The 26,495-nt window shown below is 43.2% G+C and overlaps 1 protein-coding gene across 1 annotated transcript in view; it reads left to right on the forward strand.

Moving 5' to 3' along the window:
* The window catches only part of LOC140741103 (STE20/SPS1-related proline-alanine-rich protein kinase-like), a 64,441-nt gene that overhangs the window by 12,774 nt on the left and 25,172 nt on the right, over positions 1 to 26,495 (forward strand). Inside the window, exons 2-7 of the mRNA XM_073070853.1 lie at positions 9,548 to 9,660; positions 12,919 to 13,027; positions 16,945 to 17,086; positions 20,440 to 20,495; positions 23,370 to 23,479; positions 26,393 to 26,494. Of these exons, the coding sequence (XP_072926954.1) occupies positions 9,548 to 9,660; positions 12,919 to 13,027; positions 16,945 to 17,086; positions 20,440 to 20,495; positions 23,370 to 23,479; positions 26,393 to 26,494 (632 nt within the window). The remainder of the gene's footprint in view (positions 1 to 9,547; positions 9,661 to 12,918; positions 13,028 to 16,944; positions 17,087 to 20,439; positions 20,496 to 23,369; positions 23,480 to 26,392; position 26,495) is intronic.

A 26,495-nucleotide genomic window follows, 5' to 3' on the forward strand; every position in this document is an offset into this window, starting at 1 on the left:
TGGAAGTTCAAGCAACACACACAAAATGCTGGTGGAACGCAGCAGGCCAGGCAGCATCTATAGGGAGAAGCAGTGTTGACGTTTTGGGCTGAGACCCTTCGTCAGGACTAACTGAAAGGAAAGATAGTAAGAGATTTGAAAGGGGGAGGGGAAAATCTGAAATGATAGGGGATAGGGCAAATCTCCCTCCGGTGCTCCTCCCCCCCCCTTCTTTCTCCCTAGACCTCCCGTTCCATGATCCTTTCCCTTCTCCAGCTCTGATTCCCTTTTGCCAATCACCTTTCCAGCTCTTAGCTTCACCCCTCCCCCTCCTGTCTTCTCCTATCATTTTGCATTTCCTCCTCCCCCTCCCACTTTCAAATCTCTTACTATCTTTTCTTTCACTTAGTCCTGACGAAGGGTCTCTGCCCGAAACATTGACTGTACTTCTTCCTATAGATGCTGCCTGGCCTGCTGCGTTCCACCAGTTTCAAAGTAATGACCTTTCATCACGACCTGATTTGTTAGAGTTAAAAACGATTTTTTTTAGGGAAGGGAGGTGAGGAAAAAGTCGGAAGACTGAAGAAATCAAATGAAAGAAGAGCTGACGGTGCAAGGACAAAGTACTTTGCAGATCAGGCAGCATCTGTGTGCACATTGGTAATGGGACGCAAGAAACAAAGATCCCCTGAGCAGGGGCGCAGGACCAGTGGCATTCCAGGAATCCCTATCTTTTTTCTAACCAAAAAAAGACTTTATTCCTCATTAAATGCAGTTATAAAATACGGGGCACTGCTTTGTCTTCATTCACTTGATCAAGCATGTCATTACGTTGCTTAAACATTTAACATAAATGTGACAATTTTTGCAATTCCAAGCACAAGGACCCAGCCCATTTGTGCACAGCTTTCGGAGGACTCTATGTCACGATAGTCATACCCAGCTTTGACACATAGTTCATGTGCCAGTTGACAAGGATCCTATGCTAACAACTCACGGCGTTGGAAGTCCAGCAGGTTTCAGGCAGACCAAAGTACAACCAAGCGACTGTTGCTTGAAGATCATCAGATGTTTGTCTCAGTATGTGTCTCCGGGAGCAGTGTGTAGAGACAGAGTTCTACATTATGGAGTTGCTCAAGATGAATCTTGACAAAGATCACTGCATCCCTTTCTGGACTTGGCAAATATGCAGCCCATGAGAAGCTGGAAGGCCACTTCCTTCCCACCACAACCACCTTGAGGGCAGTGTGCAGTGGGATTAAGACTGCAGCTGTGCATGAAGGATTTGGTAAGGAGGGCCACCCCCACCAAGTTAGGTCTGTGCTTGTTTGAGAGTTCTGACAATGAGGCATTCTGCCAAGTGACATTGAGAGTCTGCTCATGGAACCATCCCATAGGATGCACTGATTCTCCCTGCAGGACCCTGAGGGCGTTCCATGCAGACTGATGGATGTATGATCAAAGGAGTTCTGCACAAATTCTTCCACGAGGGACAGGTGGTACAACACAGTCTAACTGAATGGCACACTCCGTAGCAAGGAAGCCAGACCTGTCCTTTGTAATACCGGAGTCGAATAAAACATCCACTGCTAATAAGGTAGGATATTTATGACACTGAAGGAGGCATTTGGTTTATTATGCATTTGCTGGTTGGAAAAACAACTGTTTAATCTTACTTTCTGGCTGTAGGTCTCAGCTCTTCAGTATAGGTGCAAGTACAGTATTTCATCAATGCAATGCTTCCTCTACCACCTTTCCAGCAGTGGATGAAACAGAATTTTGCACATCTCACTAATCTTACGGATGATTAAATCCGTGCCCTTAGGTGCAGGAGGAGTAATTGGAAAAAGGACTAATTTGTCATACAAGGATGGGTGAAGTGGACTGCATCTGTGCTGATTCTACCTGCGCATGGTTTCCATGGGATTCCAGGTCACTGGGTTTGTTTCGTTGGCAAGCTTGCAATGGAGAAGGTAGTGAGATTGATCCCAAGTGTAAAAGAAAGGACAAGTAACTCGGTCTCATCAGGTGTAGGAGTTACCATGAATGCATATAAATAATAGAAAGGACTTAAAACTGCCAAAAGCACCAGTGGATAGAAATGAAAGCTCATAAACAGATATCATGAGCATTTTTCCCCACAGCTGTGTCTATATACATGTAGGGCATGGACAAAAAGATGACGTTTGAATAACAATGATTAAAGCACCGATAGAGGAAGGACATGAAAAGGGGTAGAAAAAGAGGTTCAGATCATCAGCGTACGGATGGAAATTAGCAACTGATTAATAATGGGGTTGCAAGTAGTTACAAGTTTTTTTTTAAAAAAAAGAAAACTTGTCTGGAGTGGCAGCCAATTTGTGATCACGTGTGCACATAATGAGTTGAGTTTTGTTCTCCATGAGCTAACGGTATCTGAGAGTGCAAAGGTTTACGCGAGTTGCCAGGACTCGAGGGCTGTAGTTGGGCAGGATAGGACTTTATTCATTCTTAGGAGACTGAGGTGCAAACTTATAGAAGCATCATAGATGGCATGAATGCACAGTCTTTTCCCCCAAAAAAGGGAATCAAATACTAGAGAGCATAGGTGAGAGGGGAAATATTTAAAAGGGACCTGAGAGGCAACTTCTTCATCCAGAGGGTGGTGTGTTTATGGAATGAGCTGCCAGAGGAAGTGATTGAGGCAGGTATAATAACAACATTTTGGAAATACTTGGACAGGTACACGGATAGGAAAATGTTAGAGGGATATAGACCAAATATGGCGAAATGGGACTAGCTGAGATGGGAATCTTGCCCGACATGGATGAGTTAGGCCAAAGGGCCTATTTCAATACTCTGTATTACTTAATGACTCTGTGACTAAAAATCTGTGATTAAAGGCTTGAATAAATTGATTGTTTATTTATTTATTGAGATAGAGCACGGAATAGGCCCTCTGGCCCTTCGAGCCATGTTGCACAGCAACCCACCAAATTAACCCTAGCATAATCATGGGACAACTTACAATGACCAATTAACCTACAAACTGGTACATCTTTGGACTGTGGGAGGAAACTGGAGCATCAGGAGGAAATCCACGCGGTGACAGGAAGAACATACAAACTCCTTACAGGCAGCTGTGGGAATTGAACCCTGGTCACCTGTACTGTAAAGCATTGTGCTAACCACTATGCTACCGAGCCACCCATAATTTTAATTGGAGACCAAATGCTCTGTGGAGGTCAACAAATTCAGAGCCTGACAATTTAAAAAAAAAAATGCAATTGCTGGCAGACTAACATTAATCTAAAAAAAACAGAAGACTATGGAGATACTCAACAGGTCTGATGGCACCTATGGGAAAAGGCAAAAAAGGAAATGTTTCAGGTCAAAGTCCCTTCATCAGAATTGTGAAGGAGCTCACCAAGATGCAGGGAGGGTGGAGAAGGGCTGATGTGAGACTCCAAATTCTCAACTATATGTAGTTTGAAGTTCAGGGTTACATACAAATCAGGAACTAGGACCTATCTGATTTTGGGGATCTTGAGTGACTGGTGGGGAGATCTCCCAAGTTATTCTGCCGGCTGGCCTGCATTGCCAAGGAGTAAGTGGGATATTTTGGTCAGCTAATTATTTCAGTACTAATGCAGCAACGACTAGGGACCACTGAAAATTACGGTGGTCTGCCTTGGAACGTAGCTTGGAGCTCCACTTCACGGGTAAACATCAAGGTCGGTGATTTACAGATCTTTCCCCTTCCTATCAGAAGGATTCTGTGCCCTTCCCTCCATTTTTAAAGGCAGGTGGAGATGCAGCAGACACATTTTGCACTTGCCTGATTTGTCACCTCACAATGGTACTTGCAGCAATGAGGAGACCTCGAGCCAGAAGAGTCTGCAGATGGATGCTGATCGAAGTCAAGCCGACTGGGAAAGGGGCACATCTGAGCCGTGGTCAGAAGAACTGCGCTGCCTTTGTGTCAATGAGGGTGTGCCTCCTCCTGCCGTGGGCTGAGCGTCGGGCCACTTTGCACTGTGGTCCCATCGATCTTAAATGACTTTCTGGACTGAAGAGGAGCGAAGCACAGTGGACTCAGAAGTGAGAAAATAACGCTTCATCTTATCACTGAAGGTGACAAAGGTAAAGGAATAATATTTATTGTATATAATGATGGAAATAAATCCATTGTTATTGATATAAAATGGGGATTAAAAAGTTTGACCAGGTTGCATCACTGCAGAATTGGAGTTGGTTTTTTATTGTCAGATATACCGAGATCTAGTGAAAAGCTTGTCTTGCATACTGTTCATTCAGATCAAACCATTACACTGTATTGAGTTAGTACAAGGTAAAACAATAACAGAATGTAGAATAAAGTGTCACAGCTACAGAGAAGGTTCAGTATGGGTAGATTTGAGGTGAAGAGTCCATTTTATCATACTAGGGAACTGTTCAATAGTTGTATAACAGCGGGATAGAAGCTATCCTTGAGCCTGGTGGTACGTGCTTTCAGGCTTTTGTATCTTGGGCCTAGTTGAAGGGGGAGAAGAGAGAATGTCCAGGGTGGGTGGGGTCTTTGATTATGCTGGGTGGTTTATTGAGGCAGCAAAGAGTGTAGACAGAGTTCATGGAGAGGAAGCTGGCTCCTGTGATGTGCTAAGGTGTGTCCAAACTCTCTGTAGTTTCTTGTGGTCACGGGCAAAGCAATTGCCATACTGAGCCATTATGCATCCAGATAGGATCCTTTCTGTGGTGTGTCAAGAGGAAATAGCATGTGAGGCCCACTGGCATTCATGGCTGGCCTCAAAAGCGCCACCAGACTGGGCTTCAGACAGTACTGCAATAGGCTCTATAGAGAGAGGATCATTGGCCGCTTATTACCAAGAGTGAGAAAACTGACCAGCAAGTCAACTTGATTGAGCATCTTTGCTTGCATTGCTTGATGCAAGGCATTCATGTGTTCATGCACATGACAGAATTTTGCCACTACCCAAGTCCTCGTGGTCACAGTCTGCATCTTGTGTGATCAAGGTATTGAAAAAGCCTTTTGAGGGTTGTCTGTTGTGCATTGTGGCTAAAGTGTCCCTTTATGTGTTTCAGATGGACAGACCAATGACTTAGCTGTTTCCTGAGGTGACCCTGTGGAGGATCCTCGAAAAGGTGTGATGCACTCTCTTGGCTGTGGTTTTGCCGTTGGGTGAAGGTTCTCCTTATTGACTTCCCCCCTTCCTCTCACATGGCAGGGGCGATCTGAGGCAAAAGTGTTGATGGAGCATTAGCTATGGAAGAGCCACCTGCTGTGATATGTAACTAAACATTTTACAAAGGAGCATCAATGTTTACTCTTCAGTTCAGAACTAACCAGCAGTTCATTCTGATTCTATGATGCATGGCCACTATAAGCATTAGCTTACTGTCCAGTTCTGTCTCGGTTACTTCATTCGCATCTTGTCAATTCACTCATAAGACATGTTACTAACTAGCTACACAACTCAGCATTCCATTTCTAAAGGTAGGGCATTACCAAGCCTTTACTGAGGATATTGTTTTTTTCTTAAAATTATCTGCCACTTTTGTATTAGATGTTTTTGACAAAGCTGTATGATGCTGAACGTGGAATGTGGACAGTGTACATTATACTCGTGTTCCAGACATTATGCAGTATGTTTGGAGCACATCAGTGTATGTGTATGTGTGTGTGTGTGTGTTGATTTGTGGATCTTTTGAAACCCATAAACAAAACTTGATCATGGACATAACTCATGGAATGTTACATGGAATGAAGCAGTCTTGAGTGGTGGATAGGATGTGGGATTTGAAACTTTGCTCATGGTCAAAACTAGGCACCGAAGTTGTAATTAATCTGGTCTGAACAAGCAACTGGCAGGCAATTGGAACTGAGAGTATGGTATAGATAGTGGAACACAGCAAGCCAAGCAGCATCTGTAGGAAGAAGCACTGTCAACATTTTGGGCCATCTTCCTACAGATGCTGCCTGGCATGCTGCTTTCCACCAGCATTTTGTGTGTGTTGCTTGAATTTCCAGCATCTGCAGATTTCCTCGTGTATGGTATAGATATTTTGATAGAGCTAAGCCAGGTGCTTTCAGTCTTTATAATGCTTATTCACTGAAGTTTTAAGAAGCAATCGTGCACAGAGATGATCATGGAGTTGCAGAGGAACAGCTGTGTCAGCACGTGTGTCTAAACAAGGATACTTTGAGGTGTATTTAGAAATGGGAATTGCAAGAGAAGGCCCTTCTGGGAGTGTGTTGGACTACTTGGAGAGGAGTGAGAGTCTTGTTGAGATCGCTTTTAAAGGTGGGGGAGTGATTAATTGTGTTAAACTTTGTGGTGAAGTCAACAAAGTAATAAAAAATGAAAAAACCTAGTCACACTCTTGGCGATTTGGACCAAGGGAAGTTTATTGCTGTGGGAAAGGCAAAATATGGATACGTGGGAAAAGGGAGTTAACACTGTCTTCAAAGGCCTCAAAGGAAAGGGGGTGGGGTGGGAGGTAGACAAGGAACAGTATTCAGGAGGATCACTGGGGCATGGTATAAGCTTGTTGCTGAATAAACAAGGGACGGCAATGTTAAAGGAGAGACAATGGCATTCATACAGAGGGGGTCATTAATGTGAGCAGGAAGGAGAAGGCCAGTTCAGTAGGAAGGTTGATCTTTACAGATGGTTGAGGGTTGTCACAGATGGGAGTTGGTGGACAAGCTGATCATGTGATTTGTCAGTGAAGTCTGTTCGTAGGTGAACACCTCAGATATGTGCTCGTGCTACAGGCACTTAAAAAGATGGCAGCGGTACTGATTTGTCCATGCCCTGTTTATACATGTGAACTAAAAAAAGGTTAGGTTCCCAAAGAGTTGTAAAAATTGTGTTAGCAGTTAATCAAAAGTGAAATAAATGTTGAATTCATTTTGTATTTGTAACAATGTCATAGAAGAATGCCATAATTGTGTGTAGTAATTACTGAAACATGGGTTATAGTGAGTCACTCTTCACAGTCCCAGGATGTCTGAGGGAGCATTCCTCATAAAGCATCTTTTGGTAGTTGTGCTTTATCACTTTGTACCAAGAACGTCAGTGTAGCACTTAAGACTGAAGGACGAATGCAAAGCCCAGTTGCATGTTTTGGTGTACAATAATCAAGATCGTGTATATATCAAAAGTCATGTTTTTCTGACTGTGTTACCAACGAGAGGTAATAACAGAAGTTCACCAGGGAAAAATGGTCTTCTGGTCACTTAATGGCGTATGTGCCCCTCTCACAGAGCGTAAAGTTGGGAGTTTACTCACGGCTCATGCATGACTCTGATACCGTTGACCGTGCATGTCACAAGATGTAAAGCAATCTCTTAAGTAAAAAGAGGAAGAAAAGTACTTTTACTTGCCTTTTTTCCCCTGTTTACTAACCGTTCCTCATTCCAAATAATTAACAGGTGTCACAACATAAACCCACCCACCACAATATTAGCCTTGGGATGTGATTTCTTTTTAGACGGGAGAGGGATGGTGGAAATATTGGAGCAGCAGCTTTGAGTATAGCTGCACCTTAACAAGAGAGTTGTTCTTGCGCTTCAGGGCGATGCTGAGGGGGATCAGCTTATCCTTGCTCAGGCAGTGGTGTTAATCAGGGCTCGGCAGGCACCAGCCATCATGTTCATTAATGTCTTCCATTTACTAATTGGTCTGTTAGTGCTGAACATGAAACCATTACTTAGCCAGTGTCAGATCATAGCAATGACTTCTTGTCTCTGCTACCATAAAAATGGAAGATCTGGCTCATCGTTGCTTTGGTGCTTACTGTGTGTGTGTGTGTGTGTGTGTGTGTGTTATTGTGTTTGACAGTTTAAAATTTTTTGAAATCTTGTTTGATGGCTTCTCTTGCTCCACCTCCCCCACCCGCAGCAAGGAACCAATGAAAGGGCAGCTCAATCAGGGAGGGTCTGGGGTGAACTGCTGACCCATGCTGAGTTGGACTGGTATAGCTAGGGACTGGTCTGAGAGAAGAATCTGTTCCCCAGCTGGGTTTACAAGGGTGGAAAAGATTAGCCAGGATTCATGTTCACCACTCCACTGGGAAATGCATGGATGTGCATGAGGGCAGGATCAGGACTGGATTGTGTGATGTCAGCTATGGTGGAATAACTTGAGAACGTCACTGTCCAGCCTTACAAAGAACAGCCAGATAGGCGAGGTACCGGGCAGAGGACAGTGTCTATAAAACTGTAGCCCAGGGATGGGCAGATAATCTGAAAACAATTCAGTATCCTAAGCTTGTTGGCAATTGTTTAAATGAATGCTTCCCTTGTTTAAAAAATATACATATTTTCAGTCTCAAAACATCCTAATATGCTTTACAATTTTTTAGTGTTGTCACTGTCATATGCAAAAACTTCCATTTACTAATTGGTCTGTTAGTGCTGAACATGAAACCATTACTTAGCCAGTGTCAGATCATAGCAATGACTTCTTGTCTCTGCTACCATAAAAATGGAAGATATGGCTCATCGTTGCTTTGGTGCGTGATGGCCAGATTAAATGTTTTAGTGATGTTAATTGAGGAACAAACTTTGGCCGGGTCACCAGGGAGAAGGCCCTCTGCTTGTGTTCAAGTAGTGACGTACATCTTTTACATGAGCCAAATATGGTGCCTCTCGCAGAGCGAGGCTCCAGACTGGGGTTTAAATCCACATCTTCTGCCTTGGAAGGGAGGGTGCTTTCCGCTGCGTCACATGTAACAAATTTGACAAAAGTAGATGCAGAGACAAAATTCACTGAAAATGACTAGACAACAATAACAATAGTGATATTAGAATTGAGTTGTTTCAGAGGGAGTCACGAGTGCTGTTATGATTGTGGCAATTCAAATTAAGTGTTGGGAGAGGGACTCTGGGATAGATTAGCCAAATGGATATAAAAGAAATCTCTCCTGGAGATGTGATGCTATAATGCCATAGGAGTTCTGGGCATGGGTTTTATTACATTGACTTCAGTTGTGTACTTGTGGGGAAGAAGCTTCCGGATGCTTGATAGTGAAGGAGCTTCCTCACTAGCCATAGAACCTGCTGCGTGAGGGAGCAGCACGCGGTGGTCATTACTGCGTTCTCCTGCTTTCCCGTGTCTTTACCGGGCTACTGTTCCTGCTCGGTAGCTGAATACATCTGAGCAGTTGAAATTGGGTCTTGCTATGTAATAGCTATTCAAAAAAAAACATTGTGTGTGTGTTAGAGAGGAAGTGAGACTGGTGAATCCGCTTTATATTTTTAATTTGTGTTACTTAAATTGCTGTGCTGATTCCTTGCCACTGATGGACTATTTGAACTTCAAATATTTGGAAACCTGTCTTGAAACCCACCTCCTGGGGTGAGACAGCTGAGTATGCATCGGCCCCAACCGGAAAAAGCTGGCTCAGACTTGACACTTGAGTTGGAACAGCTCTGGAATTGGCTTGGAAGGAGTTTTTGCAACCACTTCATTGAAATGGTGAGAGTGGTTTGCTGGTTGGCTCTGCGATTTTTATTTTTCTCCTGTATTGCTATTTGTGAGTTTCTCTTCTCTTCCCGCTATAGGCAGCGGGGCTACTGCCGTGGTACAGGCAGCCTTCTGCAAACCCAAGAAGGAGCGGGTGGCAATAAAGAGAATAAATCTGGAGAAATGCAACACGAGTATGGATGAGCTTCTGGTGAGTTGAAGCACTGCTCCTATCTGGGGGCTGTTTTTACCAGTTACCCTCTTCGCAGTTAGTGTTCCATCATTTTATAAATAGCGACCAGTAAATCTTTGTCTCCCCACACTGCAGCTCCCTTTTCTGGATGTGATCACCATTGCCCACAAGTCATTGAGTGACAGATTTAAGCTTTATAATGAGAGTTTGTTAGCTAGAAATTCCCTTGTGATGGGTGTGAGGTTGAACATTATACAAATGAGAGGAGAGTAATGGATTGCAATGATCATTAGGTGAGTCCAACAGGCAATTAGATATATTTCTAGACAGAGAAGAGTCTGAGAGCTACTGCTGAGAGCCTGGGTAGTTGGTGTAGACATAACAAAATCTCCTGATGGACTTCATAATAATTCAACAATAAGAAACAGCCTACACTACAGACACCACTAGGTGGAGAGGTAGTAATGGGGAGAAAGTATCAACTGAGTAAGTATTTTCTGTCAGTCTTCACTGTGGAAGGCACCAGCTACACGGAGTGTTGGAGCAGAAGTGAGTTTTGTCGTGATTTACAAAGGAGAAGGTGCTTGGGAAGCTGAAAGGTCTGAAAGTGGATAAGTCACCCAGACCAGATGGACTACATCCCAGGGTTCTGAAAGAGGTGGCTGAAGAGATTGTGGAGGCATTAGTAGTGATCTTTCAATCATCATTTTGGAATGGTTCCAGGGGACTAGAAAATCACAAATGTCACTTAAAGTTCAAAGTAAATATATTATCAAAGTACATATATGTCACCATATATAACCCTGAGATTCATTTCTTGCAAGCATATTCAATAATCCAATAACCATAACAGAATCAATGAAAGAGCGCTGCAACTTGGGCAGACAACCAGTGTGCAAAAGACAACAAGCTGTGCAAGTACAAAATGAAAAATATAATAATAAATATAAATATTGAGAATATGAGATGAAGAGTCCTTGAAAGTGAGTCCATAGGTTGTGGGAACAGTTCAGTGATGCGGCAGGTGAAGTTATCCCCTCCGGTTCAAGAGCCTGTTGGTTGAGGGGTAATAACTGTTCCTGAACCTGGTGGTGTGAGTCCTGAGGCTTCTGTACCACCTTCCTGATGGCAGCAATGAGAAGAGAGCGTGTCCTGGGTGGTGGGGGTCCCTGATGATGGGTGCTGCTTTCCTGTGACACTGCTCTGTGTAGATGAGCTCAATGGTGGGGAGGCTTTACCCATGATGGACTGTATCCAATACTTTTTGTAGGATTTTTTATTCAAGGGCACTCCACCCTTTAAGAAAGGAGGGAGGTGAAAGAAAGTAAATTATAGGCCAGTTAGCCTGACTTCAGTGATTGGCAAGATGTTAGAGGCCATTACTAAGGATGTGGTTTTAGGATAGTTGGAGGCACACGATAAAATCGGCCAAAGTCAGCATGGTTTCCAAGGGGAAATCTCGCCTGACAAATCTGCTGGAATTCTTTGAGTAACAGACAGTATAGACAAAAGGGAGTTAGTAGATGTTGTTTACTTGGATTTTCAGGAGGCGTTTGACAAAATGCCACACGTGAGGTTGCTAAACAAGGTAAGAGCCCATGTATTACAAGAAAGCTGCTAGCATTGATAATAAAGATTGGCTGACTGGCAGGAGACAAAGAGTTGATATAAAGGGGGCCTTTTCTGATTGGCTGCCAGTAACTAGTGGTGGTCTGCAGGGGTCAGTGTTGGGACCGTTACTTTTCACATTATGTATTAGTGATTTGGATAATGGAATTGATGGCTTTATGGCTAAGTTTGCGAGTGATACAAAGAAAGGTGGAGGGGCAGGTAGTGCCGAGGAAGCAGGGAATCTACAGAAGGACTTGGACTGATTAGGAGTATGGGCAAAGAAGTGGCAGATGGAATATGGTGTCAGGAAGTGTATGGTCATGCACTTTGGTAGCAGTAATAAATGGAGATTATTTTATAAATTTTGAACAAATTCAGAAATCGGAGGTGCAAAGGGATTTGGGAGTCCTTGTGTAGGATTCCCTAAAGGTTAACTTGCAGGTTGAGTTGATAGTAAGGAAGGGAAATGCAACATAAGCATTTATTTCAAGAGGACTAGAATATAAAAATAAGAATATAATGCTGAGGTTTTATGAGGCATTGGCCAGACCACATTCGGAGTATGGTAAGCAGTTTTGGGCCCTATAGCTAAGAAAGGCTATGCTAGCATTCAGAGGATGCTAAGGTCCAGAGGAGGTTCATGAGAGTTAACCAAGGAATGAAAGGTTAATGGCTCTGGACTTGTACACTGGAGTTTTGAAGAATGAGGGGATTCTCAATGAAACCTACCAAATATTTTGAAAGGTCTAGATAGATTGTACATGGAGAGTCTAGTGACCAGATGGCAGAGCCTCAGAATAGAAGGCTGTCCCTTTAGAACAGAGATGTGGAGAAATTTCTTTAGCCTGGGCTGGTGAATCTGTGTTATTGATTGCCACAGACGGCTGTGGAGGCCAAGTCATTGAGTATATTTAAAGTGGAGGTTGATGGGTTCCTGTTTAGTGAAGGTTATGGGGAGAAGGCAGGAGAATTGGTTTGAGAGGGATAAAAAATCAGCCATGATGAAATGGTGAGCAGACTCAATGGGCTAAATGGCCTAATTCTGCTTCTATGTCTATGGTCTTGTCGTGTTTGTCATGGTGATGGTCAGGATAAAGTGGACTCAACTGCTAAGAGGACATATCAGAAATTTAGATGCCATTATTTCCAATCATTTAAATTAATGGAAAGAAAAGTCTTCAGGGATCTATTGATATTTATTGACCAGGGATCAGTCCCACAAATTTAGATATTTATCCCCTTTGAGAACAAAGCTGCTTCTCAATTTGAAGTGGACCTGTAAATCTTTTAAAACTGGAGCTCATTGTCACAGCAGTGGGCCTGCGCCCTGACAGGCAGAGCACCCCGGTCACTAGCTGCTTCTGTAACCACGGTCGAGTGATTGCTGTTTGTTGAGCAAATTCTGGCACTGTGTGTTGGCAGACTAGGCCAAAGGTTTTACAGTCAGTTTCACCTCATCCTGCCTCAGTTTAATAATCCTGATTGGTATTCTCCCATTCCCAACTGAAGGTACAAAAAAGGCAGCATTTGTGCTTGAATTTGTATTGATGACAATTTCTGTGATGCCAATTTATATCTGGACTGCTCTGGTTTTTAAGTAGCATTCTATAAATCTCTTATTAGCTTGGCTGTAAAATGCTGACGACTTCATTTCTGTCTGAACAGAAGGAGATTCAAGCCATGAGTCAGTGCAGTCATCCCAATGTTGTGACTTACTTCACCTCATTTGTGGTGAAAGATGAACTCTGGCTGGTCATGAAGCTGCTGAGTGGAGGTAAGAGAACATCACACAGAATACAAATACAACATTCATCTTCCTTTCGTCATTATTGCTTTGTGTTCCAGCTGAAGGGACAGGATTGAAACTGGGACAAATGAAAGACGGCCAGCAGTGATTCCGTGGCCAGCTTATATTCCTTACCCATTGCAGTGAATTTTTGTGTGACCTCCCAAGGTGAATTTGCTGAGCAGGATGTAACATACAACCACTTCCTAGAGCTCTGCAATTGGTCGTCACTGTTAGTACTGTTTTCAGTGAGAGGCTTTCACTCTCCTTAACAATGTCTGTTGTTCTTTTCCCTCCGACTGCAACACCTGTAGGAGGGGTCAATAAGCCAGCATTTAGCAGCTGCATTGCAACAGTGGGCGAGAAATGAAGACGATTCATATTTCAGGAAGATTTAAAAAGGTGTTGATCTGGAGGAAGACGTTACTGAGATTAGTTTTGTTTCCCTCTGTGACTCAGTGTTTTCCTGGGACTTCCAGGACAGGGGCATCCTAGGTTTGTCTGATACCCACACAGGGCCAGCTGGGATTTGCTCAGCATGGACTCCTGCTCCCAACGGATGAGCATATGACGTGAGAGAACGGATATGCATATGGATAGTTGGTGCAGGCCAAATTGATATCCTTGTAACAAAGGTTATAGGTCAAGGCAACGTCCTAGCTGCATTGCCAAAGGCCTGTATTCCTGAACTAGATGCACCTCTAACCATGCTGTTCCAGCACAGTTACAACACTGCCTTAAAATCCAATAATGTGAAACATTGCCCAGGATGTCCCATTGACAAAATGGACAGTAATTACCAGAATCAGTCCACTCACAATCAGAATTAGGATCAGATTTATTATCACGGACTTTCATGATGTGAAGTTTGTTCCTTTGTGGTAGCAGTACAGTGCAAAGATATAAAATTACTCCAAATTGCAATCAAAATGGAATAATAAGATAGTGTATTCTCTGAGCTGTTGACACCCAGGAACTTGAAGCTGCTCACCCTTTTCGCTGACTACTCAATGAGGACGGGTGTGCGTTCTCTCAACTTCCCCTTCCTGAAATCCACAATCAATTCCTTGGTCTGGCTGACATTGAGTGCGATCAGCAACGTGATGGAAAGTGTCATTACGAGTACTTATTAGGTGGTGGTTACACACCATGGCTTCCTCACCAATACCCACTTTAGATAGACCACTCAACTCGAGGCCGCAACACAGCCTTGGTCCAAACGTGCATCAAAGACCTGAAATCTAAAGGTGACGTCCACAAATAGGATATCAAGGTGGCCTGTAAAATTGAAGTCAATCAGCATCAAAAGGTAAACACTCCAATAGCTGCACAATAAAGGATGGATGTGGTTATTGGAGGTCATCACCTCAGCCCCAGGACGTCACTCCGGAAGTTCCTCAGAGCAGTGCCCTTGGCCCAACCATCATTCAATGTTTCATCTATGATCTAATGGGGTCAGAAGTGGGGCTGTTCACTGATCCCATATTTAATTCCATTTGAAACTCCTCACCTAATGAAGCAGCCCATGACTGCATATAGCAAGACCTAAGCAATTTTCAGACCGGCTCTGATAAATGATAAATATCATTTGTGCTACTAAAGTGCCAGGCAATGATAATCTGTAACGAGAGAGAGTCATATACCCTTCCTTGACATTCAATGGCATTGCTGTTGCTTAGTTCCTGCCATCAACATGCTAGTTAGTGGTCACTATTGACCAAAAGCTCAACTGGATCTGCTGTGTAAATATTGTGGCTTCAAGAGCTACTTGGAGGCTGGGAGTCCTGTGGTGAACGATTCAGTTCCTAGTAGCATTCCCAGTTCTTACCACCATCTACAAGGCATAAATCAGTAGTGTGATGGAATATTTTCTGCTTGCCTGGATGGGTACAGCTCCAACTACTCAAGAAGCTTAACACCATCCAGTATAAAGCAGCCTGCTTTACTGATACTCCATCTATGACCCCCAGGCGTCTGTTCCCCTAACCACTTTTACACAATGGCTGCAGTGTGTATCATGTACAGTTCCTTGCCCAGGCTACTCCAGTAGAAACTTCCAAACCTGAGAAGGGTGAAGGCAAAAGGTACTTGGAAACATCAGCACCTGCAGATTCTCCTCCTGATCTCGTCCGCCATTGTTACTGGGTCTAAGTCCCAGAATGCCTCTTACCAGCATCTTCTCAAAGGACATTAGTGACGGGCAATAAATGCTGATTTTGCTGCTGATGCCCAGATCCTGAAATATGAATAATTAAGGGTAGGGGGTGTGGAAGAGAGGTACGATATTTGGGCAAGGTTCCAGTGAGCAGCTCTTGCCCGTTGAGATATAATCCCAGCAAATTAGCCAAAAGCAGTTCTGTCAGTAGCTCATATCATTTTCTTGCTTCACAAAAGGAGCCTATTTGATTATAAACAGTGGTCTGAGAATAAAGTATTGGCCAATGCTAATTCTTCAGTTTTTGAAGTGCAGGCATTGATTCAGGAGTGGGAGAACAGCAGAATTATATGGTAAGGTAAGCAAAAGAGATTCCACAGATGCTGGAAATCTGGACAGCACACACAAAATGCTGGAGGGACTCAACAGGTCAGGCAGCATCCATGGAGGTGAATAAACAGTCAATGTTTCGAGCCGGACCCAAGCGTGGACTGTTTATTCCCCTGCATAGATGCTTCCTGACTTGCTGAGTTCCTCCAGCATTTTGTGTGTGTATGTGTTACTACCTCATCATAATCTCACATTTTATTGTTTACCTGTACTGCATTCTATCAGTAGCTTTTACACTTTATTCTGCATTGTTACTTCAGCCTAGTTCATGCACTGGCTAATGATTTGATCTGTATGAACGGAAAGAGAGCCAAGCTTTTTACTGTAATTTCAAAGTTCAAAGTAAATTTATTATCGCAGCACATGCATGTCACCATATACGACTCTGAGATTCATCTTCTTGCAGGCACACACAGTAAGTCCATGAAACATAGAGTCAATGAAAGACCGCCCCCAATTGGACATACAAACAACCAATGTGCAAAAAACAACAAACTGTGCAAATACAAAAGAAAGATAATAATAAATAAACAATAAGTATCAAGAACTTGAGATGAAGAGTCCTTGCAAGTGAGTCCATAGGTTGAGGGAACAGTTCAGTGATGGGGGTGAGTGAAGTTATCCCCTCTGGTTCAAGAGCCTGATGGTTGAAGGGTAATAACTGTTCCTGAACCTGGTGGTGTGGGACCTGATGCTCCTGTACCACCTTCCTGATATCAGTAGTGAGAAGAGAGCATGTCCTGGGTGGTGGTGGTCCCTGATGATGGATGCTGCTTTCCTGTGACACTGCTCTGTGTAGATGTGCTCAGTGGTGGGGTGGGCTTTACCCATGATAGACTGGACCATATCCACTACTTTTTGTAGGATTTTCTATTCCAATGCATTGTTGTTTCCATACTAGGCTGCGATGTTCCAAGCAGTCAATATACTCTCCATCACACACCTATAAAAGTTTGTCAAAGTTTTAGATGTCATGCCAAATCTTGGCAAACTTCTACGGAAGTAGAGGCAGTGGCAGTAGAAGCAGTTCTTCATGGTTGCACTTGCGTGCAATTTCTTCTTGGTGCATGTGACAGTAATAAACCAATAATAATATAATGAACACCCTCACATTTAAACTCCATCTGCCACTTATCAGCCCATTTCACCATTAAAACAATATAGCCTAAGACTACCGTCCACACTATCAATAACAACTCCAATCAGTGCTGGAGGAGAATGTGTGTGTGAGCAGGAACAAAAGAGACGCAGAAAGGCAAGGTCGTGGGAGATGTTGGGGCACAGGGTGAGGTAATGTAGAGAATGCGGGGTGAGGCTTCTGCTTGGGTGCGAGGTGAATAGGCCTTTGCTTCTCTTTCAGGCTCAATGCTGGATATAATCAGGAGGACAGTCAGCAAGAACGAACACAAGAACGGTGTGCTGGATGAGCCAGTAATAGCAACGGTTCTCAAAGAGGTGCTGGAGGGCTTGGACTATCTGCATAGGAATGGGCAGATACACAGGTGACCCTTCAAACCTCTGCTCCTACTATGTATTGAGTGTCAATCCATTTAACTAAATAACTGTTAATCAAATAAGAAATCTTTTTTAATACAATGCTGCAGATAAGATCCTGAAAGGTCTTGACAGGATGCTTGTGGAGAGGATGTTTCCTCTTGTGGGAGAATCTAGAATTAAGGGCCACTGTTTAAATATAAAGATTTACCCATCTCAAGTTTAAGTTTATTGTCATCTGACTTTACACATATACAACCAAACGAAACAATGTTCCTTTGAACCACAGTGTACCCACACAACATGTATCACACACAGCACATAAACCAAAATATTATACTATAAATAAGTTAATAAAATATAATGCAAAATGCATGTAGTAAAGCACAGAACAGGAAAACAGCACAGTCAACAGCACGCTGACCTTGTGACGAGACCTCAGTGGTGGCAGGGTATTAATTAGACTCAGCCTGAGGGAAGACTTGTTACCCAGTCTGTCAGTCCTAGTCCTGATGCTCCTGCAGCTCCTTCCTGATGGTAGTGGGTCAAAGAGATTATGGGATGGGTGGCAGGGATCCTCAACAATGCTTTGGTCCTTTGTGTACAACACTCTCGGTAACTGTCACCAATACGGGAGAGGGAGACCCCAGTGATCCTCTCAGAGGTTTTTACTGTCCTCTGTAGGGTGTCGCGGTCCGATGACTTGCAGCTTCCGTACCACACAGTGATGCAGGCAGGCAGGACGCTCTCAATGGTAGACCTGTAGAAAGTTGTTAGAATGGGGACCGGGAGTCTTGCACAGCTCAGTCTTTTCTGAAAGTGTAGATGCTGCTGTGCCTTCTTGACAAATGAGGAAATGTTGTGAGTCCAGGTTAGATCATCTGTTATGTGTACACCAAGGAACTTTGTGCTCTTCACTCTCTCCACACCAGAGCCATTGACATTCAATGGAGAGTGGTTGACCTGTGCCTCCCTGAAGTCCACGATCATCAATTTTGTCTTCTCCACGTTGAGACTTGCGTTGTTGTTCTCACACCATTTGACCCTCTACCTCTACCTCCTCTCTGTCTGCTGACTCATCATCATTGCTGATGAGGTCGACCACTGTCGTACCATCAGTGAACTTGATGATGTGGTTTGAGCTGGATCTGGCAGAGCAGTCGTGAATCAGCAGGGTGAACACAACCCTGGGGGGGGCGAGGGGGGCATCAGTGTTCAATGTGATGGAGCTTGAGATGTTGCTGCCAACTCAGACTGACTGGGGTCTTTCTGTCAGGAAGTCCAAGATCCAGTTACAGAGAGGGGTGTTGAGTCCCAATGAGGACAGTTTACCTACCAGTCTCTGAGGGATGATTGTATTAAACGCTGAGCTGAAGTCAATGAACGACATCCCGACGTATGAGGGTTTGTTTTCTAGGTGGGACAGGACGGAGTGGAGGGCTGAGGCTATGGCATCATTAATGGACCGGTTTGAGCGGCAGCCAAACTGGAAAGGTCCAATGTAGCTGGAAGGTAGGATTTTGTACAATCCATCTCTGATAGAGGTAAGGTAAATTAGAACTCACTTTCTCAAAGGGTGCTGGAAGCAAGTCTTTAGATGTTTTCAAGGAAAAGATAGGCAGGTTCTTCAAAAAGTTTAAAATGCATTTATTATCAAAGTATGTATGTATTATCCAACCATGAGATTTGTCTTCCCACAGACTGTCGTGAAACAAAAAAAGAACCATGGAACCCATTTATATATTTAAAAAAACATCAATACACACACACACACGCACGCAAAATAACCACACAAATGGCAACAAAAAACAAGCAAAAGAAATGCATATAAAACACAAAATCAGAAGGTTTATTTCAGTTCATTTCAGCGTTCATTATCTGCAAACTGCTCCGATTCAAAAATTGCCCAAGCTAGCACAAAACAAAGGAGCATTCAGAGACTAGAAACACATCATAAACATGAATTAGAGTCCAGAATTCTCGGACAGTGTTGATTAAACCTTGACCTGGCACCATCCTCCAACAGCGTCGAGAGAGAGAGAGAGTGAGAGAGATCTTTCAAACACAAGGACCCTCCCTCAGGAGAGAGACCATCACACGCAGACTCCTTCCTCCGGCAGCAGCAAGCGAGAGTTTGGTAGATGGTGCTGAACACTTGCTTGCCCTCCGCACCCGCCTCGACAATTTCAATCTACCTTGGCGCTTTAATCAGCGAGAGATGGAGTCGATCAGGGGCTGACACCCCGCCCCTTGGCTTCCTGGCCTCCATGCCACACCCTTTGATCCCAGACTCATGGTACCCTCTCAGAGACAGCAAAGCACCATATCACCCGATCGGCCCAAAAACACACTGCCACAACGTAGATAACAGGCTCCAACAGTAGCAGAAACACATCTGGGAAAAAAAAGACTTAAAAGAAATGAAAGAAGTTGCTCCATAACCCATCTTAAAGATGTCACTCTTGGTTGCCTTGTTCACTGGCACCATTGTCATCTAGCTCTTGACAGGCAAGGAGGCAAAAGGTTCTTGAGGGAATGATTCTTTCCATAGAGTATGGAGTTGAGGGTTCAATCAGATCATCAGTGATCTTACTAAATGGCAGAGCATTTGTATAATCCATCTAGTTTCTCCTGCAGAGAAGTTAGTTCCACAGCTTCAGGCACCAGGATTCCATCCCAACCTCTGTATTGAGTTTGCACATTTTCCTTGGGTTCTTCCATTTTCTTCCTACCCTAAGGGTGGTAGGTAATTGTCTCCTGTAAATTTACTCCATCATGTAGTTTTGGTGGAGGTGGGGAGAACCAGGGGGTAAGTAATAGGCATGTGAAAGAAAATAAGGTACAGGGAAATAAATAGATTGATAGGATTGTTCTGAGAGCTGGCATAGATTCAATGGGCTGAATGGCCTCTTGTGTTGTGAGAAATATAACATGAAGTACACAAAGGCATTAACTCTAGTCATGAGTGAATGTCTTTTTATACATCACAGATTCCTTATCTCCTTGATCAGGAACCCAGGCATAATTTACCTATTTTACTTGGGAGGGCAGATGGGCCCTCGGTTTAACCTCTCATCTGAAGATGGAGTGCAGCATCTCCTGGATGCTATGTGTGAGTGTCAGCCTAGATTCCTGTGCTGCTAGTCTCAAGAACCCATTGATCCAGAGAGAACAATTTAGCCATAAATGGATCAGTTCTTTGACTTGGATTAAAATTTGATTTGCACAACCAGTTCGATCATCCATCAGCAGCAACAAGCAAGGGAAAGGTAATCTGAGTCAGTACACAAAGCAAAAAAGATATAAGGTCTGAGGATTCAACAGCAATCTTATCAATCTTTTAATGTCTGTACCGTTTCAGGGATGTCAAAGCTGGTAATATTCTACTTGGTGATGATGGATCTATACAAATTGCAGGTAGGTTTAGCAGAGCTAATCTTACCATTATAAGATCACTCAAAATAATTTCCTTAATGTACTTTGCTTGCAAATTATTAAAACAGCGAACAAAATTGATTATTTTTAACGTTAGAGCATCTCCAATATTGACCTCTAGGCAAAGTGAGTAAGAGTGACACAGAACTGAAAGGCCACGGTGGTTTCAGAGCTGCGATGATTGATTCTATGCTGGCTATATCCTTTTGGTGAAATCACAGTCGCTCTATAATCTAATCTCAGTAATTAAACTGAAAGGTTAAAGCATACTTTCAGAGCTTTGGGGAGCATTTTGTGTGCACAATGGTGTAAAATATGTAATAAGTCACTTTATATCTCTGCCCATTTTTATTTCCATAGAAGGAAATGAAATGCAAATGATTTGCTGTTGCCTCTTTCCAACACTGTACAAAGCCATGCTTACTATTGGAGTAAAATCATGAAGTGTAAAGGAGGAAGACTCCTACGTTCATGTCCATGTGCCATTGTGGACGCTGAATGAGGAAAGAAAGCAGAAGTAACTTTCTCCACAGCCCCTTCACTCAGTGTGTTTATTCAATGAACAACTGAGACATCAGAACCACCAAAAACTCTGGTTCTATTCCTGCTTGCTGGTTGCTACCAGGAGATCAATAATTGATCAGTTGGATAAGAATACAAGATGACAGGAACAGGAATCAGGCACTTGGCACATCTAGCCTGCCCCACTATTCGTTGTGATCATGGCTGATCATGGCCCGAGCTTCATCTCCTTCTTTTGTGCCAGATCCCTTTAGCTCTCAATTTCCCAATCCCTTAATAATATATCTATGTCCACTTTAAAGACGTCTAATGATCCAGCCTCCACAACTCTCTGGAACAAAGAATTGCAGAGATGCACCACTCTCTGAGAAGAGATTTCTACAAATGATTTGTCCTTTATCTTGTTCAAGGGGGACATAGTTGAAGATACTGAAGGTCTCCCTTCTGATCACTATTCAGAAACCATGCCGGCTTGAGTGGGGATAGGAGTAAGGACAGACTGCTGACTTTCAGTGGCACCACTGTATGCCCATTGACAACTGAATTCTATTCCAGCAAGAATCAGTATTTCAGAATCAGAATCAGGTTTATTATCACCAGCATGTGTCGTGAAATTTGTTAACTTAGCAGCAGCAGTTCAATGCAATGCATAATATAGAAGAAGAAGAAAAAAAATTAATAAATAAGTGAATCAATTATAGTATAGATTAAAAATCACGCAAAAACAATATATATTTAAAAAGGAAGGTAGTGTTCATGGGTTCAATGGGATGGCAGAGGGGAAGAAGCATTCCATTTAGGGAATGGAAGACGCACAACGTTATCACATAAATGGAGCCTTGGCGACTGAGCTTGTGAAGCAATACTTTAATTTTTGTAACATCTTTAACATAGTTCAAATGGTTTTGTTTATTATCAGAGAATGTATATGATATACAACCTGAAGCACTAAAAAAAAAAGTTGAAAAAACCTGAAAAAAAGAGTTGGAGTGATTTAAGGAGGAAATTCCAGAGCTTAGAACCCAAGGAGTGAAGGCAATGTGGCATGGTAAAGCTGGATGGAGATTGACTGGGAGTTGGGTATGAAAAATTCATAGTAGTAGGGCTGAAGCAGGTTATGGGCATAGAATGGGAAAAAGACATCGTGGGGTCTGAATGAAAGGATGTGACAGTTAAAGTTGAGGTGATGCTGGATCAGGAACCAGTATAGAGTCATGGAGCACTACAGCACAGAAACAGGCCCTTCAGCCCTTCTAGTCTTTGCTGAATTGTTATTCTGCCTAGTTCCATTGACCCACATCTGGATCACAGCCCTCCATATCCCTCCCATCCATGTACGTGACCAAACTTCTCAAGTGTTGCAATCAAAATTGCATGCACCACTTCCACTGGCAGCTCATTCCACACTCACACCACTCTTTGAGTGAAGAAGTTCCCACTCAGGTGCCCCTTAACTATTTCACCTTTCACCCTTAACCTATGACCTCTAGTTCTAGTCTCACCCTTCCTCAGTGGAAAAAGCCTGCTTGCACTTACCCTATCTATACCCCTCAGGATTTTGTATTCTTCCATCAAATCTCCCTTCACTTTTCTACACTCCAGGGAATAAGGTCCTAACCTATTCAACTTTACCCTGTAACTCAGGTCCCCAAGTCCTAGAAACTTCCCTGTAAATCTTCTCAGTACTCTTTCAATCTTATTGATATCTTTCCTGTAGGTAGATGACCGGAACTGCACACAGTACTCCAAATTAGGCCTCACCAATGTCTTATACAACTTCAACGTACATCCAAATTCTTGTACTTAATATTTTGAATTGTAAAGGCCAACGTGCCAAGTGTTTTCTCTATGACCCTGTCTACCTGTGATGCCACTTTCAAGGAATTATGGATCTGTATTCCCAGATCCCTCTGTTCTACCACACTCCCCAGCACTCTACTGTTTACTATGCATATGTCCTACCCTGATTTGCCCTCTCTGTGTGCTCGGTAAACACAGGAATGATGGGGGAATGAAACTTGTGCATTAGGATACAGGAAGCAGAGCTCTGAGTGAAGTTTGTACTGCACAAAGTTCAGTATACATTTTTTGTGACTCCTGAGATAATTAAATCAAACTTCATATTGCCACTGCAATAAATGCAATCTTTAATATCAAGCCTTTTATCATAGGTGGACCAGATATGGAATATGGAGGAGGAAGTGAGCAGGCTCATTGTACCATGCATTGTCTGAGGCTATGATTACAGCCATCATCCTACACTGGGCTCCTGTACCCACAGCATCAGTAAAGTTTTTAATGAAACTGTGTAACAATGATTTCTTCCTTTGCTAGATTTTGGTGTTAGTGCCTTTCTGGCTGCTGGTGGAGATATGACCAGAAATAAAGTACGTAAAACCTTTGTTGGAACTCCGTGTTGGATGGCCCCAGAAGTGATGGAACAGGTAATTAAAGGTTTCAAGTCAGCCTCCTGTTGAAGTTGGGCCGGGTTTGGTTCTTTCACACTTTCAGAAAACCTGAGCCCAGACTTTTGCCGACCGTGCCTTTATTGGTGAGACTCTACATGCACCCTAACCATGATGTCAAGAGAGCTCAAATCTCTCTCAATCCTAGATAGGCAACTAAATTAAAATGAGGTCTCAATCATTCTGGGGTCTGATAGGTATCGGTGAGTATGGCCACTCGTCTTGCCTCCAAAACACGTAAAATGAAAATCTGCTGAAAGCTGTAACAGTTTTGTATTTGTGAACCAAGTTTAGAGTGGTTGTAAACCTCGGTCACAGAGGCCACAAGAACATTGATCCAAGAAATGTCCAAAATACACGAATAGTACTCTTCTGTATCTAGAGCAAGGTTTACTTTTTGGGGGAAAGCGAAGGGAACTTTATGCCATATATGTGACATTTGAAAGTGCTTGGTGCTGAGGGCGCGATACCCATTTATTGATTTGTGTTTAGAGATACTGTAGCCCCTTCCGGTCCTTTGAGCCACACCACCCAGCAACTTCCAGCAACCCCCGATTTAACCCCCACCTAAATGCAGGACAACTTCCAATGCCCATTTAACCTACAAGTGGGCACATCTTTGGACTGTGGGAGGAAACCCAAGCATTCCATGGGGAGAATGTACAGAATGCCAGGATTGAACTCCTAGATCTGACTCCCTGAGCTGCAATAGTGTCGCTCTAACTGCTACGCTACGGGGAACCTACTATTCTCATTCACGAACACTGAAACACAGATTGTACTAAAGAAAGCAAACAGATTCATTTTTTAACCACAACTTTTATGACAATGTGATGTGCCAAAACAATCAATTCAATCTTTTTTTTAAGTGTCGTGTCATTGTGTGAGAAGTGCAGCTGCCAATTTAACATAGCAAGTTCCCACAAACGGAAGGATGGATAATGACTAGACAGTTGACTTTGCTTGAGGGTTAAATACCAGCTGGGGAGAATGCCCTGTTCTCATTCCAAATTATTGCTAAGGGATCTAATATCCACCTGGACGAGGATTCAGGGTCTCAGTTTATTTCTCATATTTTCTGCATGATGGATAAAGACAGGCCCTCAGAGAAACTCTCATCAGTTCTATAGCACCCACACTTATTTCCCTGTAAAGTACTTTCTCCCATGAACAGGGAGAACAGACTAAATGCACACAGAGGCCAGGATCTAACCCAGGTTGCTGAAGCTGTGTGCCAGCATTTCACATCACTGTGTCCCACCCGCAGTGTTCCCTCAGATCTCACGCTGTTGGCTGGCTTGTGTGTTCAATTCCTCGGAGAGCAACTTCAGCCGTGTGTAACGGTTGTGCTGTGGTGACATTATGGATTCAAAGGGCCAGACTAGTGATCCAGAAATCAATTTCAAATCCATAATAAGTTCAGTCCTTAAAATCTGGAAACATTAAATTATTGCTCTCAATAAAAGTGATCAGCATGCTGTTGGAATGTCATAACAACCAAATTGGTTTACCTCAGGAGAAGGAAGCCTGCTGTGTGTTCCAGGGTAGGGAATGGCAGTTCGTAAATGCGATGAAGTCTTCTCTTGCCAGTCATAACCACATCCTGGGAATAGAGGCTGAGCCTTGGTAGTACCATAAATGGAATCTGTACCCAGAATATACTAATGTCCTAAACTGCTCAAATGCATACTGTGCTATTTTATGCGCCTAGCCTTACTGTTTGGTGCTTTGTACCAACCACACAGCTGATATTTTGGTAACTCTCAGCCCTTTACTCTGATTCTTGCAAGATCAGTGTTTATGTGATGAATCCAGTGAAAAAGATGCGATGGATACATCCAAGTGGTGAGGCCTCACTTGGGGTATTGTGAGCACGTTTGGGCCCCTCATCTTAGAAAGGATCTGCTGAAACTGGAGAGGGTTCAAAGGATGTTCACAAAAGTGATTCCAGGATTGAATGGCTTGTCACATGAAGAGTGTCTGATGGCTCTGGGTCTGTATTCACTAGAATTCAGAAGAATGAGGGATGACCTATTTGAAACCTATCGAATGGTGTGGATTGATAGAGTGCATGTGGAGAGGATGCTTCCTATGGTGAGAGGGTCTAAGACCAGAGGACCCGGCCTCAGAATAGAGGGGCATCCTTTTAGAATGGAGATGTGGAGAAATTTCTTTAGCCAGAGAGTGGTGAATTTGTGGAATTCTTTGCTGCAGGCAGCTGTGGAGGTCAAGTCTTTATGTATATTGAAGGCAAAGGTTGACAGATTCTTGATTGGTCAGAGCATGAAGAAATATGGGGAGAAAGCAGGAGACTGGGCTGAGAGGAAAAATTGATTGGCTATGATGGAATGGTGGAGCAGACTCAATGGGCTGAATGGCCTATATCTTATGGTCTAAGTCATGAGGAAGGATTTTTACATAATGGGCTGGAGTATGGAATGGAGTACAGAGCTGCACTCACAGTGGGCTGCATCTTATTCTCTTAAGTCGTCACCGCCAAGAAGTGTTACATTTTATTTTTTATATCTCTGCAAAGAATAAGTGATGGTGCAGTTATTATCTACTTTGTGCCAGTTAAGGGTGGATTAGAAAACAAGCTACATTTAAGTGCCAAACTGAATCCCTAAAATCAGTAATCTCTGAAATGCTCTGCAATGGGTTTTATTTGGGCACTTCTGCCATAGGGCATTAAGCTGAAATTCTCGATAGACCTGCTATATTTCCAGCATTTTTATTTTATTTTAGTCTTCCAGGGTACTCAGTATTTGCCCTTAATAAATAAATTGTAATTGATCTCTGCAGATTATCTTGCAGTAAAGTGTTTCCAGTAGGTGTCACTATTGCATGAGTCTCCAGCTACAGAACGACTCCTGAATTTCACTTCCATTCTAGGTAAGAGGTTATGACTTCAAAGCAGACATCTGGAGTTTTGGAATAACAGCAATTGAACTGGCAACTGGAACAGCACCGTATCACAAGTACCCGCCGATGAAGG

The sequence above is a fragment of the Hemitrygon akajei genome, chromosome 18, assembly GCF_048418815.1.
Source record: "Hemitrygon akajei chromosome 18, sHemAka1.3, whole genome shotgun sequence".
Taxonomy (NCBI): domain Eukaryota; kingdom Metazoa; phylum Chordata; class Chondrichthyes; order Myliobatiformes; family Dasyatidae; genus Hemitrygon; species Hemitrygon akajei.